The sequence below is a fragment of the Polistes dominula genome, unplaced genomic scaffold (genome assembly GCF_049000335.1).
Source record: "Polistes dominula isolate Pdom_NZ unplaced genomic scaffold, Pdom_raw_medaka contig_27, whole genome shotgun sequence".
Lineage (NCBI taxonomy): Eukaryota > Metazoa > Arthropoda > Insecta > Hymenoptera > Vespidae > Polistes > Polistes dominula.
The window spans coordinates 1,680,781-1,698,531 of NW_028300906.1; the positions used below are offsets into that span (position 1 = coordinate 1,680,781).

The 17,751-nt window shown below is 30.7% G+C and overlaps 1 protein-coding gene across 1 annotated transcript in view; it reads right to left on the bottom strand.

Moving 5' to 3' along the window:
• Positions 1–1,243: 1,243 nt before the first annotated feature.
• Positions 1,244–17,751, bottom strand: part of dachs (unconventional myosin-IXb-like dachs) — an 84,977-nt gene continuing 68,469 nt past the window's right edge. The window contains exons 4-19 of the mRNA XM_015325441.2: positions 10,841–11,281; positions 9,308–9,600; positions 6,460–6,631; positions 6,208–6,380; positions 5,983–6,142; positions 5,794–5,910; positions 5,471–5,706; positions 5,206–5,395; positions 4,841–5,118; positions 4,528–4,717; positions 4,268–4,439; positions 3,969–4,180; positions 3,471–3,733; positions 3,121–3,390; positions 2,830–2,929; positions 1,244–2,752 (exon numbers count right to left, since the gene is read on the bottom strand). Coding sequence (XP_015180927.2) covers positions 2,598–2,752; positions 2,830–2,929; positions 3,121–3,390; positions 3,471–3,733; positions 3,969–4,180; positions 4,268–4,439; positions 4,528–4,717; positions 4,841–5,118; positions 5,206–5,395; positions 5,471–5,706; positions 5,794–5,910; positions 5,983–6,142; positions 6,208–6,380; positions 6,460–6,631; positions 9,308–9,600; positions 10,841–11,281 — 3,422 coding nt within the window. The 3' untranslated portion in view covers positions 1,244–2,597. The remainder of the gene's footprint in view (positions 2,753–2,829; positions 2,930–3,120; positions 3,391–3,470; positions 3,734–3,968; positions 4,181–4,267; positions 4,440–4,527; positions 4,718–4,840; positions 5,119–5,205; positions 5,396–5,470; positions 5,707–5,793; positions 5,911–5,982; positions 6,143–6,207; positions 6,381–6,459; positions 6,632–9,307; positions 9,601–10,840; positions 11,282–17,751) is intronic.

Here is a 17,751-nt window from a genome sequence, read left to right on the forward strand (position 1 = left end):
GAGAGAAAAAAAAGAAAGAATAAAGAAAAATATAAGCAGAAAAATCTCACCCATATACAAACATACACGCATATGTCTAAATATATTATTATAAATAAAGTAGGTGGATATTTTCTTTCTACTAAAAGCAAATAATTTGATCGTTTCCATTTACTGCTCCATTAAGCAACAAGATACACATTGTATATTTTTAATTCTACAAAGATGCAGCTAATTAAAATAAATCCATTGACTGCCAACTACGAGATATCTCGTAGTGTATGTTGCAATTTTAGATTAATTACTAATGGTTATTTACGTTAAGAATTATTATATGGTGTAAAAAACATGAATTATCAATAATTGTTTAAATACCATTAGAATATTATATCAGTAACTTAATATTATTATATTTTTCAAAATTTAAGGCAAGACACGCTCTAAATATGTCTGACAGTAAATGGATTTTAAGGAAAAAGAATTTTGCTCCAATGATTAAACCAAACTTCTAGAAAGTCCAAAGTCAAACATTAGCAAGATATACACTTTGTGATGACTTCAGTAAGGATTGAAACTCTCTAGTTTGAACCTTCTCATAGATATTTAGGTACATTTATATATCTATATATACATATATACCTATATATAAACCTTAGACGTTTGTAAGCAACGTGAAAGCGATTTCATGTCAAAGTCCTTCCTTTTGAATCGTCATTTACGGACAAAACCATATGTACTCTCTAATATCAATAGACATACTTACTTTAGAACACATTTACTTACTCTCTTTCCATCCTATTTGCAAAACTAACGAACCAACTATTACATTTGAAATATATGCGCATTTTACGATGAAGCAAATTTCAAGATGATTTTCAACTAAGATAGAAAAATGCATTGATTAATCAATTGATATGAATATTTTTATGATTCTTCAGATGTATTGGATGTTCCTAAAGTCGCTTTATCTAATTTCAAAATTATTAGAGCTACTTGTAACGATGAAGTTATATTTTTTTTATTAATATTGTACTTAAAGATTTACAATTGGGAGTGAAAATTCAAATGTTATATTATAATTATTACACAAATATTGATTTGTTGTCATATTGTTTCTTATTTTTCTTTTCGTTAAAACAATGATAGGAATAATTTTCTATATATTTAATAAAATTGTTATTACACAATTGTTATTTTGAAATTTAATATTTATTTTATTATCATATAAGTAGTTATACAACTACGAATACAAATATTTTTCATTCGTAAATCAAATTTAAACAACACGCACTGATAGCAAATATTATCTTTTTTATGTACATACAATTTAGTTCGTACGTATCAAACGTTATATTTCTAACACTTGATTAGAATCTTTGATGAATCAGTTTATAGCGCATGTACAAAGCTCGAATTTTTTCTTATAAATTATTACGAGTAAGGTCAAACTACAAATCGATTATTTCTAATCATGTGGCACTAATCTTATGTAATATATTTTCTATACTAATTATTAGTTAATTCCTTAATTGAATATGGTACATGTACAACTGAGTGATATATTATTACGATTAAAGTTTCTTTGCTTTCCTTTTTATTTTATTAATTCTGTTTTTCTTTTCTATTTCTTCTAGTTGTTGGCACTAAGAATTCAAGATTAGTCTGGGAAAGAATACTGTTGGCGAATATTACTTAAAAATTACGATATATCGGTGATATTCAAATTCGAACGAAGGTATATACATATATTTATACAGGGTGTCCTATTTAACTGAAAATATAATTAAATATTTGTATAAAACTTCACGAATGATTATTTTTGTCCATGTCGATGTGTTTTCAAGATTATATAAAAATCATAGTTTGCCTTAATTTTGTTTTCTGCAAAAGATCGGTAATGATTTTGAAATCTTCAAAATAAAAATATTTGTCTGATCAACACAAATAACATCTTCCTCTCCAGTTTTTTCCTATGATTAAAAACATCAAAGACAATTAATTAAGTGCGTCGTATTAAATGGAACACCATGTATAATAGGTATATGATATTCCGATCATTTAAATCGATTTCTTTTGAATATAACGAAGCCCTAGTAATTAAATTACTTAACTCAACTAAGAAATGTACTAATCTATTATTTCGGTATACAAATACGTACACATACACGCCTACGTATATTAACGCAGCTAAGTATTTCTATGTATTATATGTGTCGTGTACTTATCTACATGGAAGACAAACGTGGTTTCGAGGCAGTATGGAAGTGTACTTATGTTTCAGACTAATCAGTACCCCTCATGTCTTAAACAAGTGATAAGCACTGTTTTAATGACTTTAAATTCGCTCAGTGAAATTAATTAGAAGTTCATTGTCCTTTTAGGTAAATATTTCAATAGAATAATCTTTTTTTTTTATATTTTTCATTACTTATTTGTACTATTTGAAATATTATTGATATTCTGTATGTGATGAATAAACAATAAAAAATTATGAAATTTAAATTAAAAATATATCAAATGTAGCCGACAAGATCTGAAAACAAATGTTGACAAGAATATGAAACGAATCTTTTGAAATATTATAAGTTGAGGGATTAAAATCATAAACGAGTGCGTTATTAAACGTGATTATTATGTTTCAATTCCATGAATTGATACGGCACGTGTAATGTAGTATTGTTATGTTCTACTAAAAGATGTCCTCGTCTCTGAGATGCTCCAACGACTAACACCGTTTCACCTTTCAATAACACCACCTCTCCTTCCCCTTCTTCTGAAATGGGTTTATAAATGAGTAGAAGTCATGGCAATTACTTTGTTGATTAAATTTCTTTGTTTGTCTTTTCTTACCTGGGAAAGGCATCTTCATGATCCTCGTTTGAGGATATCCCATTTTCGTATTACCAGCCACGGTATAAGATCTACTTGGTGGTAATGGTGGTGGACGTTCCTTTAGATAAATTAAAATACAATAATATTATAAAAAAAATTTAAAAATCTACAAAATTCATTTTAGTAAGTTCAAATAGTTATATAAATATATAAAATATTCGTAAAAATGTTGAACCTAATTCTTTGATGAAAAATATTCACCATAAATATAAGTCCTATAATATTTGAATACTTTTTTGAATTATATACCAAATCAAGTCCAAAAAGTGTACAAGTTTGTTGAATCATTTTTTGATCGGCACATTTTTCCGAAGGATCTGGCGGAGGTGTTCCAGCAATTGGTTGTGGTCTAGGACGAGTACCAGTTCCAGTTCCTGTTCCAGCTGTAACATTTCTTTGAACGGTTCCAGCATTACCAGTTGTTGCTTGTTGAAGTTTTTTCTGACCAATGACCGTTGATACACACATAGTTCTTCTTAATGGCCATCTTCTTCGTACTCTCCAACCCCTCCACGTAGTCTAATCAATAAATTACATTTCTTTGAAAATAATATTAAAAGAAAAGAATAAAGAAACAAGTTAGAGAAACATTCAATTACCTGAATCACCGTAGCAGCTTTCCTTCTTGTTTCCGAACGTAAGCATTCAAGTTGTTGACGTATACCCTCGCTAAGGAAAATGTGTCTCTTACCAAGTGCCCAACTCGTACTAGCTCCAAATTTATTTTTCAATTGTTGGGCATTCTGTAAAATAAGTTTGGTATCCTCGACAGCTTGTTCTTCAGCACGACGCAGTTGTTTGAAAGGTGCGATCAATCTGTATCTCGCGTTAAACGCTTTGAATCTCATCCTATGCGGATAACCTGATCAATAAAAAGGTGGATTTATTCTTGATTGTATTTTTTCTTAAGATCATTCTGAAATCATTAACTATAAATTATTATCTTTATAAGATTTAAATAAAACAAGGAAAATCTTTAAAGATTTGAACAATCCCAAAACTGAGATTTGTCCTTACACTGACAATCATTAAATTAATAATGAAGTTATAGTATTATTGAATTAGCAAACTATGAGTGTTTATAATAATCTACGTACCACCAGCCATTAAATTAACAGTCTCAAGAACTTGCAGAGAACGTATTTGCCTCATCGCTACACCTCTGTCCAAATGCATAGGAGTTTCAGTTCCATTGCTTCTGATGCATCTAACAAAATGTGGCCTAGCGTGAACCAAAGTTCTCAACAGATTGTCCAACCTCGTGTGAAAATCTTGCGTTAACGTTGAAATTGGTTCATCGCCGTTTAAACTGAAAACATTCATGACATTTTTATTACACACATATATTGAAATATATTTTATCTTTAAATTTGGAAAGTAAAAACAATTGTCTTACAGATCCGTATGGGAAGTCGGTGATATCCTAAAACTGACACCTCTCGGAACAGTGTCATTTGCGTACAAAGCTTTCAATTCACTGCCAAACAAATGAGTAGCGAAACCAAAACTGCAAGTATGTTTGTAAAATACTGCGACCAAATCATCAGGAACAACATCCTTGTTTGTGTCTTTAAAAATACATCATAACTTATTACATATATTATCATAATTTATTATAAAAATATCGATTTTGTAAAATATATTATTTTTGCTTACCTAAAAAGTCTGATGCATCGTACGTGACTCTACCAGCAAAATGTTGAATCCCGAAAGATCTGCAATCTACTGGTCTAGGTTCGAAGAGTCGAGGATTTTGCTTATGTTGAATTTTCACTTTAGCTACGTAACTTTCCGCAGTACCACGTATTGAGCATTCAACGTCCAACATACTGAGCAGACCGGTTCGCTAAAAAGATCGATAAATTTATAAAAATAACTAATTATAATATTAAATCAAAACATATAGTTAGGATTTACATAACAAATAATAAAGTATCATTATTTATAAAAGTTAGATTTTTGTACTCACCAAAGAAGAAATGAGATCGATACAAGGTACATTGTCAACATAGTCCACCTCAACGTCACACCTAATACCTTCATCGCGACAACTTTCAATAGAACTTTTAAATATGTGTGTGTTATAAAAATGTTGCATAGTTTCAGCACAGAGATTTATACAAAGGTGTTCCAATTGACTTGGTTTGGGGTCTTCGAATCCGAACATATCTAAAATTCCTATGAAACCATCTGTGGCATGTCTCACGGCATTATTCAAAGCTGTCATGCTCCTAGAACCTGTCCCACCTAACAGTAACGTAGATGTGTATACGGAAAGCTCAAAATTATTAATTCTTTACTTGATTGAAATAGAATTTGATAAAGTTTTCATACCAGCAGAGCTGCCGATAGTGGAGGCATGCTGACTGGTTACTTCTGCTTGATTATGAACAGACTCGTTAGAATCGGATGAAAGAGTTCCAAGTGTTGATCCTAATCTCTTTAAACTATTAGCTCTTCTGACAATGGTTGCCACGGTACGACAATAAAGAGCTTTAGCCAGGGAATCTCTCGTCATGTTTGACTACATTAATAAATTGGTTTAGAGGTATATGTATCATAGTTTGGCAAATATAAATATATAAATAAAGAAATATACCATGTTTGCATCGCAAACCGATTTAACCAATTGTCCTCGAGCATTGTGGGTTCTCGATGTAAGACCTCTGAGAAGAGCAGGTGGTGGAACACCCAAAAGTGTAGCCACTGAAGCGAGTTCATTTTCTCCGATTACACCAACCTCAACACCAGGTCCGTCGGTGAATCCCACGTTACCGAGAATCAACACTGCAGCTAGTACTCTTACAACATCGAGGAAAGGTATACCAAGTACACCTAAAACGACAAAGAGAAACAGATAGATTTCTTGGCTAGATGTGTTCGAGCCCTTTGAAGATAACCGTTTTTGTTCATAATATTTACCCAAGCATGCTTTCCAAGCTTGAAATCTTATCGCATCTTCTGCTTCGTCCTGTCGAGTATCACCATTTTGTAAGTACCTCAAATTTTTGAGATTATATCCTTCCAAATTGAGTTTGACTATAACACGAGATGGTTAGTAAAAGAAAATGTAGATAAGATCGAGTGATGTTTTAGAAACACAATAATAACCTCTTTCTTCGTGAGACAATCCAGCCAACATCTGATAAAATATATGATAATTTTTCTCATCTGGCAATGGTCGGATCACTCTAGTCTGATCCAAGAAATAGCAATGAATTTTCGTTCTGTACAATGCTCCATCAGTAACTTGTACCTCGATGAAGTGACCCTGAGAAAAGTAATGTCACATTAAACTTGTTCAATTTTCTTCTCGTGATCGCATTAATAACTCACTATTCTCGAACTTTCCGAGTTCGTGGCAGTTTTAGCAGATCCCAAAGATCTTAGAACCGTGAATGCAGCTGCCAGATGTTTAAAAGCGTCTGTTTCCGGGCCACCGCCAGCTACGTCGAAAAGTTGCCGAAGTAATAACATTGAGGCATACGTTTTCCCGGATCCGCTCGTTCCTAAAGAAAATTCATTCCAAGATGACTAACTCCTAACTGTAACTGACTCCAAACTTTTCAATTCGATATTGTTTTTTACCAGAAAGTATAATTGCTTGTGGATAGCCAGTCTCTGATTGTTGCCTTACAGCTTCCTGAACGACCCTGTTCAATTGAGGTGCTAATGGTACGGCCCTGGTACTCGTCAAGGTCAATGGATTTCCAACATCCGTATAGGGATTGATGCTGACCAAGATAGGACCCACGTTTGTCTACATTTAGTATATCACATTTTCAAATTACTGAACATTAAATAATTAGGCAAAGTAGTAAATAGTAAAATGTTGTGTTTTTAGAAAATTTAATGTTTCCCAAATTACAAATTTTGTCGAGTGATTTAATCAATAAGTAATACTTATCTTTTAAAGGTTTCATAAAATATTTAGAACAACGTTTACGCAATGATATCGTTAAATGTGGACACTGTAAAGATCTCGATAACGAGCATTACAGCATGAATTTCTATATATATGTATATACATATATCTTGTACTCGACATATGTTCCAGTGCACTTATATAAATCATTCATGACTCTATCACCTACATAAACTACAATATTTTTGTTCACGTCTCAATGACTGAATCGGAACAAGACGAATCAAAGTAACGCAATAGCGTTTAAACAGCCTTAGCAACAGCGATTAATACAGCAGAAAAGTGATATATAAGCTAAGTTTGTAAGTACATCGATCTAAGATGATGTTTTTTACGAAACATATTTATTTTCTTAAACTGACATCGGTAATATTACCAAACGTAGAGAGAATGTAAGGTATGTTCAAATAAAAGTGAAAAATCACGAAGAACCAAGTCCTTAAAAATTGGGACAGATGAGACGTCCAAATAAAATATGGGAAAGAGCTAGCTGGGCACGTAAAAGAGTGATGGAAAAGAAAGAGGATAGGAAGGTGTAGAAGGCGGAGCACAGGATGAAGACTCAGGACTACGAGGGTCCGATGAGCTTGATTGTTATTAGAAGCCTGCTAGAGAAGGTAAAGCGGCACACAGAGAGCAAGAAAAAAGGTTGGAAAAAAAATAAAAAAGGGTGAAAAAGTGGATGGGGAGAAAGAGAGAACCGGTCTGGTGTCGGGGTCCATCGAATATCTTAAAAAGAATGAGGGGAGATGAGAAAAAAGGGGAATTGGAAAGAAGCCTAACTTAAGAGCCCGTAAACAGATTACACACACACACGCAGACAACTGAATATGTATATGTAAGTTGGGCTGAGATGACCAAATAACATTTTCATTTTCAAAAAAAGAAAACGAGAAGCTGTCTGATCTTTTAGGATGAACAAAAATCATAAATTTTTACATGATTTTCTGAACATAATGGTTCATGTTCTATTAATGTCTTACATTGGTACATAAAATGTGTTCTTTTGGTGTCGATGCTGGTTGTTACTCGTTTCAGTTGAATGATTAAACTTTTTCTTATAGATGACGAAAAGAATAAGAGAAAGAGTGGCTATCCGGTTGCCACCAATTAGGGAGTAACCGTTTCTCTCGCAATTGGGTGAACGCTATCGAGTTTTTGTAAACTAAAGGCGTAGTCTACCTTTCGACGATGTTTCCTCTCCTTTGAATGACCTATTGAGAAATTCCCTGTTTTTTACTTTGGTTTCCTTGCGAGCACCGATCGATGGAGATCGTTCGCGTTTCTTGAGAAAACCGATTAAGAATACGCTCGATGATGATTTAACGGTTAGACGTTGCGAGTTAATTGGATCTCTCCTGCTTTTATAATATTGAATTCTATATTTGGAAAGTAACCTCGTGCTATTTCTGTTATTTTTACATTTATACCAAAAAGATAAAAGATCTATACTATTTTAATTTAAGTCTAGACATCTGATATTTTCATCCATTTTCGATCTGAATATTTTCAAATCGACTAATTTATCTTATGTGGTAATATTTTGATTTTATCCAAAACCAGATAATGAATTTTAAAATATTAATCAACGTGTAGTTCATCTAAGTTGTTTCATTATAGAATAGTTGTAATTAGGTAAATGATTCCAAAGGTAAATATAGTGTTTACAAAAAAATCAGGAAGCAAAGGAAGAAATGCGGAAAAGGTTGGAGAGGGAATCAACAGAGTGTGAATGGCGAAGCGTTCGAAAGGAATGCGAGCTTGCCACCTGTGCGTGGGCCAGCACGTGTGAAGGGACAGGGTGAATTCTCAGCGTTGCTTTATCGACGCGTATACAAGCGTTGAAATCGTGCGTACGCTCATGTGTGAGTACCAGTTGAGTTCCCCACCCTTTTGCTCCACTTGCATTCCAACGAAGAACAGCGCCAGAGCTCGTGCGTGCATGCAATCGTGAGCTCCTACATATAACCGTGTAAAAACAGCCTGAAGGGTTTCAGATTAAGGGGCTCCGTATAAACTAACAGGAAATCTTTTTTCATTTGTGTCTAGTATTTGTTGTTTTAAGTTTCATTATAATAAATCGTCACACATTTAACAAATCAAATTTTTACTTATATTCAAATGTCTAATCCTATTAAAAAATTATCTTACATTTTTATCTATTACATTTTCTATTAATCCTGTTTTTGTTTACGGTGTCATTTTAATTCGATATAAATTTTTAACGAAAAATTTGCAATTTCGAGATATAAATTGTTCTTATTTTTTTTTTTTTTTTTAGATTATGTCATATTATTGAAAAGAGTTTTGGAATTTATGCTAGGCAGATATAAATAATAATGAATATCTTATAATTTTGATTTAGTTTAACCAATGAAAGTAACAACCTATCCTATTTCAATTATTCTAATATACTACATCCAATAATTCAACACATAATGGAGAAAACATATATTTTATCCAATAAAATATTAGTTTGATTAAATTTAATTATCCAAATGAAAGACTTACGTGATATTGTTTAGCACAAAAACGAGCCTGAAGGCATTTGAGTACCGCATCCTCCGTGAGAGGACCAGGTAAATGAATGAGATCGTCCAAGGCCGTGGAGGTTGGAGGACCAGTGGTGGCCGGCGTGGTAGCTGATTTTGGGAGACATCGATGCTGGCCTTGATTACTCTTTGCGTTCTTCACGTCGGCGATAATACTGGAGATTGGAGGTGATCGTAGGCAACCAAGGGCTGTCACGCAAGATACTATACCATCATCCGACACGCCGTTGTGCCGCTTCGTTGGATCTAAATCTAACCATCCAACGTTACCATTATACTTCAATATCCCATCACAATTGTCCAATCCTAACAATAAGAAAATTTTCGATCAATTATTTCAAATTATTTTATTATCAAATAAGTGATGGTGGTGAACATGGATTATACAAAGTTGTAAATATTATACAGGGAGTAGTTACTTTTAATAACTTTCTTTATATTAATTGTTTTAAAAAAATAATTACTTTCAAACAAAATTTATATTCCGTAGTTAAAGAGTGTGAGAAACAGATAGTTTTGATTAATTTGTATTACTACTATAAACATTTTAATTTCGTGTATTATCATATTTATTTTTGTTGATTTTTATTATTTTGTTTTGTTTCTTTTTTTTTATGAAAAACGATTACGATCAAAGATAATACACTGATGGGTATGATGGTCCATTAGCGGAGGCGTATTAACGGAGAAACGAGGATATTACGTGTTACACGAGGATTTAACGTTAACTCGGACGAGCGAGTAGATGGACGTCCCGTGTCGCGACACACACCCGCCCTTCCTCCTCCCACAATCCCATCTCTTCCCTAGATATATGTATAACTATCTAACACGCGTGCTTGTATATATCGGTGTCTTTATACCCCCTATGACGACGAAAATCGATCACTTTCGATATAGGTTCAATCTACGAGACTCTTTACTTGAAAATATTTGCAATATTGATACCTTTCCCTTCCGCTTTATTAAAGTTCAGTTAATCGACACGACGATTTATTTTTCCTCTTTTTGATACTCGTCAATTTACATTTTTCGATCCAACCTCTTTAAAGTTTGTAACAATTTTTTAACATGTCTTGCTGCTTGACAAGCACATCGATACATTTTTTAAACATATTGAAATATATATATATATATATATATATATATTTAGATAGATAGATGTTTCAATTTGTTTAATATTTTTAATTCCAAGAGAAAATGATCATTTTACGTATATTAATTAATTAACATGTAATATTTAATTTTATTTTATAAAATATACATTTTTATCGTATTTAAATATCACGATAATAAAATTGTACTGAAACAAAAAAAGAAAAAGAAAAAAGAAAATGGAATAATTTAATAGAATTTAATAATTACATGTAATAATACAATTAGAATTGTATAAAAAAAAATAATTTAAATTCATATGAACGTATGTTAACAAATTAATAATATACAAGCATAGTAGTGAATTATCGGAGAAGATTAGTTCGAGCATACTAACCAGATATGAAATTATTCGCAAGAGTTGCGTTGTGGCTGAGTGTGTTCGCAGAGGCGTGATTGACGTGAGGATGAACGATCGCGGATGCCGTGAGCGTGTGACTGGTGGAATGGTTGGACGAGTGACCATTCAGATGGCCGATTCCATGGGATACCGTGAATGCAGGTGGTAAGCTGGTCCTTGGTGGTACGGCTGGTGCTGGCGAGGAAGGTGCACCATTACCAGTACCACCACTACCAGTATTGCTATTAACACCAACACCAACAACAGAAGTACCCTTCTCAGGATTTTTCGACAGGGCACCTTGCGTTCCTGGTGACGGCACTGAACCACCGTTTGGAGGTTGGCTTACATGTAGCCGGTTCCTCAGGGTCACCAGTTCCGTGCTCAGGCTCTTTAGACGTTGCTGTAGGTGTACAGCTTCGTTCGAGGACGAAGCATCTGTAATGAAAGCAAACAGGAACGAATTATTAATCATCTCGATCGTGTAAATAAACCATTCAATTTATTGATTCTCTTTCTTTTTATTTTTTTTTTTAATTAATTCATCAGTTACGATAGTGTTTTATATTTAAAAGGTCTATGGACTCGTGACCTTGTTAAGAAAATAACCGACAGAAAGAGAAGGTTAACGTTAAGTATATTCCGTTCGATCTAACTACGCGATTCTAACTTTGCATTCTCTTTCATGGTTCTTCTAATCTCTGATTACATTTTCTTTTCCTTTTTTTTTTATGTTTGATTTAAAAAATCATTTTGAAAAGAAAAGTAGGCCAGTAAAAAGTTGTTATCCTCCTCCTCCTCCTCCTCCTCTTCCTGTCGTTTAATGTATTAACCAGAAAACTGGTTTACGCGAAACACGTTCCGCAAAGGAGCATTTAGAAATTTATTCTATGCGTCTACTGTTAATAGACAACAACCTATGTCATATTGGACATAGGAAAGTATTCGAACATTGGCATAACTTTTTGTTCTTATGTATTTGTAAGACCAGTTAAACAAGACACCCTAAGTCATTTAAAAATATTCGTCAATATATATATATATATATATATATATATATATATATATATATATATATATATATATATATATATTTATTGATCTTACGAAACACCTACATTCAATTTATTGATCTTAATTTTAAAAGGTAAAAAATAAAATAAAATAAAACTGTATTTATTATAGAAAAATATAATTCCTGACTCATGGCTTTTATCAGAGATATTTAATCGAATTTTTTTCTTCTTAAAAATATAACTAATACTAATACGAAATATTCTGAACATGAATTTAATTCTACCTTTTACTACATACATAAATTATACGATTTGGAAAGTCATAGTCAAAAGTTAATGGCACGTTATCTCTTAATAAATAAATATTTCATTCGGTGTGACATGAACAAGAGATTAACAATTGAAATAAAAAATTGAGACTTTAGCTGATAGTTGTACGTACACGTATCTATGATAATGTGTAATGTGTATCATAAGTATTACAATATTGCATTGATATTTGAATAATTTCATATTTTTATTGAAATGTTTAATAAATTGATGAAGATAATTATGATCCTGATTAAGAATACATAGACCTTTTTTGTAAGTATTGTCTTGATGAGTGAAAACATTTGATTTGATTTTTGTAAAAATAAAAGGAAAAGGAAATCTAATCACATGAACCGTGAGATAACTCTTGCATGATTCAACTTTGATTTAACCAGCATCTAAGAGCTTGGATTAACGGGATTCGAGGAAGGTCGTGAAGCACCTTTCGCATTAATAATCTTGCTGTTCGTACGGTTAAAATAATAATAAAAAGATAATGAGATAAAGAAAAAGATGATATACAATTTTTATTATCAAGAGGTATAAAAATGAAAAAACAAAAAAAAAGTGAGAAAGAGTGGAGAAGAGAGAAAGAAAAATTTGAAGGGTAGGAAGACAGTAATCAGCAAGTTTTTTTCTTATCAAGTTCAATTATCATCCCTCAGAATTTCTACCCTTCGATTATTGGTCCTTCTCATTGTTCCCATTCGATCTAAGCGAAAAAAGGAAGAAATAAGGGACAAAAAAAAGAAGCACACTATTTACTATCGTCCACAACCATCGACCCTTCTTTTCTACGTTAACATCCCTTCTGGATTACCTTCTTTACACCCCCTCTATTCAGGTATATCGACATAGTCGTTCGACCATTTTCATTCATCTTCACCCCACGCAGCAACTTCCCAATGCCTTTAACATCTCACGTCGCTACCTTTCCTGTTTGCCAGATAAGGGATACGAAAAAGGACTCGAGAAATATTTCGTGTCAATCTTAAGTATAATCTCTTATCTTAAAAGACATATTTTTTTATGACACATTCTGAGTTTATATTTATAGAATAAATTTTGTTGTTAACTATTAGAGTTTCACCTACTTGATCATTTCCATATAAAGTGATTTTTTGTGTTTGTTTCTTTTTAATTTGTATTATTTCAAAAACATTTACGATACTTCTGATTAATTACATTTGAAATTTCTAATCTCACGTAGAAGATATTTTTAATAAATCATTTCAATATTAATCAAAATAGTTTTGAAGATTTGATATTTTTTTTAAGTGATTATGATTCTTATTCGATTTCAATGAGAATGATTGATTAGAAAATTTCTAGTCAGAATATATTTAACTGTAAGTTGATGAATAAAAGTGAAAACATTTAATAGATCATTTAAATATTTAATTAGCTGTCATTAAGATATTTATAAATTATTAATTGAATTCTCTTTTGCAGATTACCACAATGACCTTTTAATACATTAAACATGTTAAATATATTTTTCTATAACTTTGTAACTACTTTTTTTTTTTTTTTTTTTTTAATTAATCAAGAAATTATTTATTATTGATACATCAGATAGAAATAATATATAGTTCATTTACTGTAACAAAATATTTTCGTAAACTTTAGTAATCAGAAATATACTCCGATTCGTCTTATTTGTATTTCGTCCTAGTTTTCATCAAAACTTTGTGATAGCTAAGTTTTACCGGTTCGTGATAATTTGTGCAATGATTCTCGTGCAAACCGCTTTCGTTACCTTACAACTTCCGGATAGGAGATCAGTTATATAACCGGTTCTCGGATCTGAAAATAAGTTATTTAACACCGTAATATAGAAAACAAGAACTCACAACTATCTAGTTGTTTTATTAACATTTTTTTGCTCTAGTCAACCATTGTATATCGTACGTATTTTTCTCTTAACGTGGGATCGTTTCGATATTCATATTATAATAATAATAATAATAATAATAATAATAATAATAATAATAATAATAATAATAATAATAATAATAATAATAATAATAATAATAATAATGCATGACTAACAATGTAAAAAGGATCTATGAATGATAAAAATACTTTTTCTATTTTTATTTCAATATTCTCTACAACGAATAATTTTACGAGTGTAATAAAAGTTTACGTAACGCGTTAACCATTTACTCGTTCGATAAATCAATGAGAAACTTTAGTACAACATTTACGTGAGAACCTTTTCTCGAAAATGTTCCCAAAAATAATAATAGCTAATAATTATTATAATTACTTTTGTTTTTTTTTGTTTTTGTAATAAAAGCACCACACCTTTACATATTTATCTTTAACGAGGTATATATATATATAAATTTAGAAGATTCAACTATTGATGATATTATTTTGATTTAATTTAAATTGTCAAATTACATTTAACAAGAACAATATAAATATACGAAATAATTCTATAAATAAATGAGAAACTTTTGAAAATATTGAAAAAAAATATGAATACTAAGAATAATAATTAATGTTAAGAAAAGTAATTAATCATAACAGTTAAAATTAAAATAATATTAATAGTATAATAATATTTAGTATAGAAATTGATATGTATTTAAATGCAGTATAAATGGATGGAATATAATTAGTTAATGATATAATATGATTGAGAATGTATGCAAATGATTTTTAAATATTGGTCAGTTCAAAACCACGTAAATGTATAACCAATAATATTTGAATTTCGTGTATATCGATCCGTGTCAATCGACAAGTAGATCAAATAAACAGAAGACCATACGTGGAGATTCGATTTGGTGGCTGACCAACCGATGCCACCTATGTATAAGCCACAAAATGTTTCGTCCAATGTATAACGATGTCAATGGGATCATCGTGCCACTGTTATATCTTATTTCAATACGTTTGCTATATCTTGACATTAACGTCATTGATAATATTATACAAACTCGTGTTGAATTAAAAAATATGAAGAAAAATAAACTCATTTCATTTTTCCATTGAAATTCGAACGAAATAAATATAATATAACTTTAATTAATTTAAAAATCAATCAAATAATAATCGTCTAATTAAATAGTCATTTAATATTAAAACAAATGTAACACATTATTTACATTTTATTTGGATAAGTTAAAATCAAGTACTTCAAGATTAGAATATTTGTTTGTTACCTTCTATTTTCGGCTATTATAATTTATTCAATAGAAAGCGATTAATTTATTAGAACATGTCCGAACAGCGTGACGTATTAGGTAAATCGTTTAATCGGACCAACGTAACATTTAATCACTCGTATATACTCGTAAAGCTGCTATCGAGTTATCCCTCATTTTCCGATCCTTCGTAACGAGAGTATGATCGATCACAAGCAAAAGCTTTGAGGGATAAAAGAGAGAATGAGTTGATAGTTCATGCTCGTAAGCATCTGTTAATGTATGTGTAACTGGGTGGATATGGATGGATGTATGTTTGTGTGTAAGAGTATATATATAGATATGTAATCCACAGAAAAGAAACTGAAAGGGCAGGAAGACGAAAAGGGAAAGAACTTGGAACAGATATTCGTTCAGGTCCTCCTACTTCTATAGGAATTAAAATGAACAGGTACCTTCGAATGCTATTCGCAGAAAACCACGTCTTCGTATTCTTTTCTCACGGCATTGAATGTCTACAACCGATTCAGTATAATATAAACCTACTCGTTTAGAATTACTTCATGTTTATAATAATATAGAAGATCATTTATTTATTCAATAATAATATTCAATTTGTTCATAAAAATCATTTTAAACAGAATTATTTTTTAATAATTTTTATAAATATATCTTCGTTTAATCATATATCGTTATTATTCTTTTATTTATTGATATTACTTATACAGTCAAAAATTGTCTTATTTTTTTATTTAAACCTATTCGAATATTAATATTATTTCAGTACACAAATACAAACAATTTAATATTAAATGTTAAATAATTATAGAATATATTTAATAGCAAATAAGAGATATTATTGATACAAACAAAAAAAAAGAACTATCCCAAGAAAATAAAAATAAAAATAAAATATTCAATTCGAATGCAAAGTGGGTCCATTAAAGGAGAAGGCACCTACGCAGTAGGCTCACGTTTATCTTACGGTGATCATCAAGAAGGAAAAAAAAGAAGCCCTAAAACGTGTCTACTTCGTGAGAATTCCAGGAAAACTAGGTCCTAAGAATCTCTCCAATATATACAGGGTTAACCAAAATAAACGAGAACACCCACCAATATTTTCCTATTTTTCATTCAATTACATTTTTTTTTTTTTTTTTCGTTAAATACTTCACTCAGAACAAATATAAATATAATGATGTAATATAAAATAAACAAAGAATATTTTAGAAAATGATACCTTTCTAAAAATATATATATATAGGGTGAATCAATTAAATGAAAACCAACTATAATAGATTTTTATTTTTAAATAAAATACAGGAAGGTTAAAATACTTTTAAATTATCAATCATACTTAACAAAATCTATATGAGTATATTTTCTAAATCTGATATTGTGAATAAATTAACAAAACATTGTTAATTGCACTTCAATAATTATATGCAATATACAAAAAATGTGTGTAGGTTTAGCAGGACATCGATGTATTGTCGATAGGTTCTTTTTTCAAGACCTTTCGAGCGAAAACAAACCAGCTTTATGTCTCCCTTGGCTTTGCTGCTGCTGCAGCATTTGAACGGCTACAAAGGAGCATCGGCTTGGTAAAGAAAAAAGCAGAAACTCGGTGGGATACTCGAGTCGAAGCTGTGGGCCCACAATGCGACACGACCTCGAAGTCTAATCAGATGCGGGTTAATCCCAACGACGATCTTTCTTTATACCTTTAAGCGTCATCCACCCACACACACACACACACTTACCTATGAAACTTTTTTTCTATCCCTTATTTGTCATTTTCTATAGAATAATTTTCCGAGAATTTTTAAAAGATTTATGTATGTATTTCATAAGAACGTGAGAAAATTTCTAACTATAGATACACCATATTCACAGAAAAATATAAGTTTTCGTATATTTAATTTGGCATTTTTGAAAAAATTACATGTGTATAAAATACACAATTTAATAATATTACAATACAACTTATATAATAATACAAATTAAATGTGTGTAAAATACAATGACCATTATATGATTTTATAATTATATAAATAATAATTTAATATAATACAATATTATATTATAAAAATTAATATATATTATAATATATTATTATTATATAAAAAATATTAGTGTAATTTATATAAAATATTGATTCATTTCAAATAAATTAATTTATAATTTAAGAATATCATTGTCAGTATAAATCATGATTTATATGAAAAATGTTATAGGTAACACAAAAAAGAGATTGAATAGCAATTGAATATATATATAGGGTGATACAATAGAATTGTTGATCAACGGTACAAAAAGATTCAATTATAATTTTTTTCAATGCCAAAACGGTTTGTTATAAAATTGAATAACTGTAATGCTGACTATGAAATAGCAATACTACCGTAACGACCTTGCACGA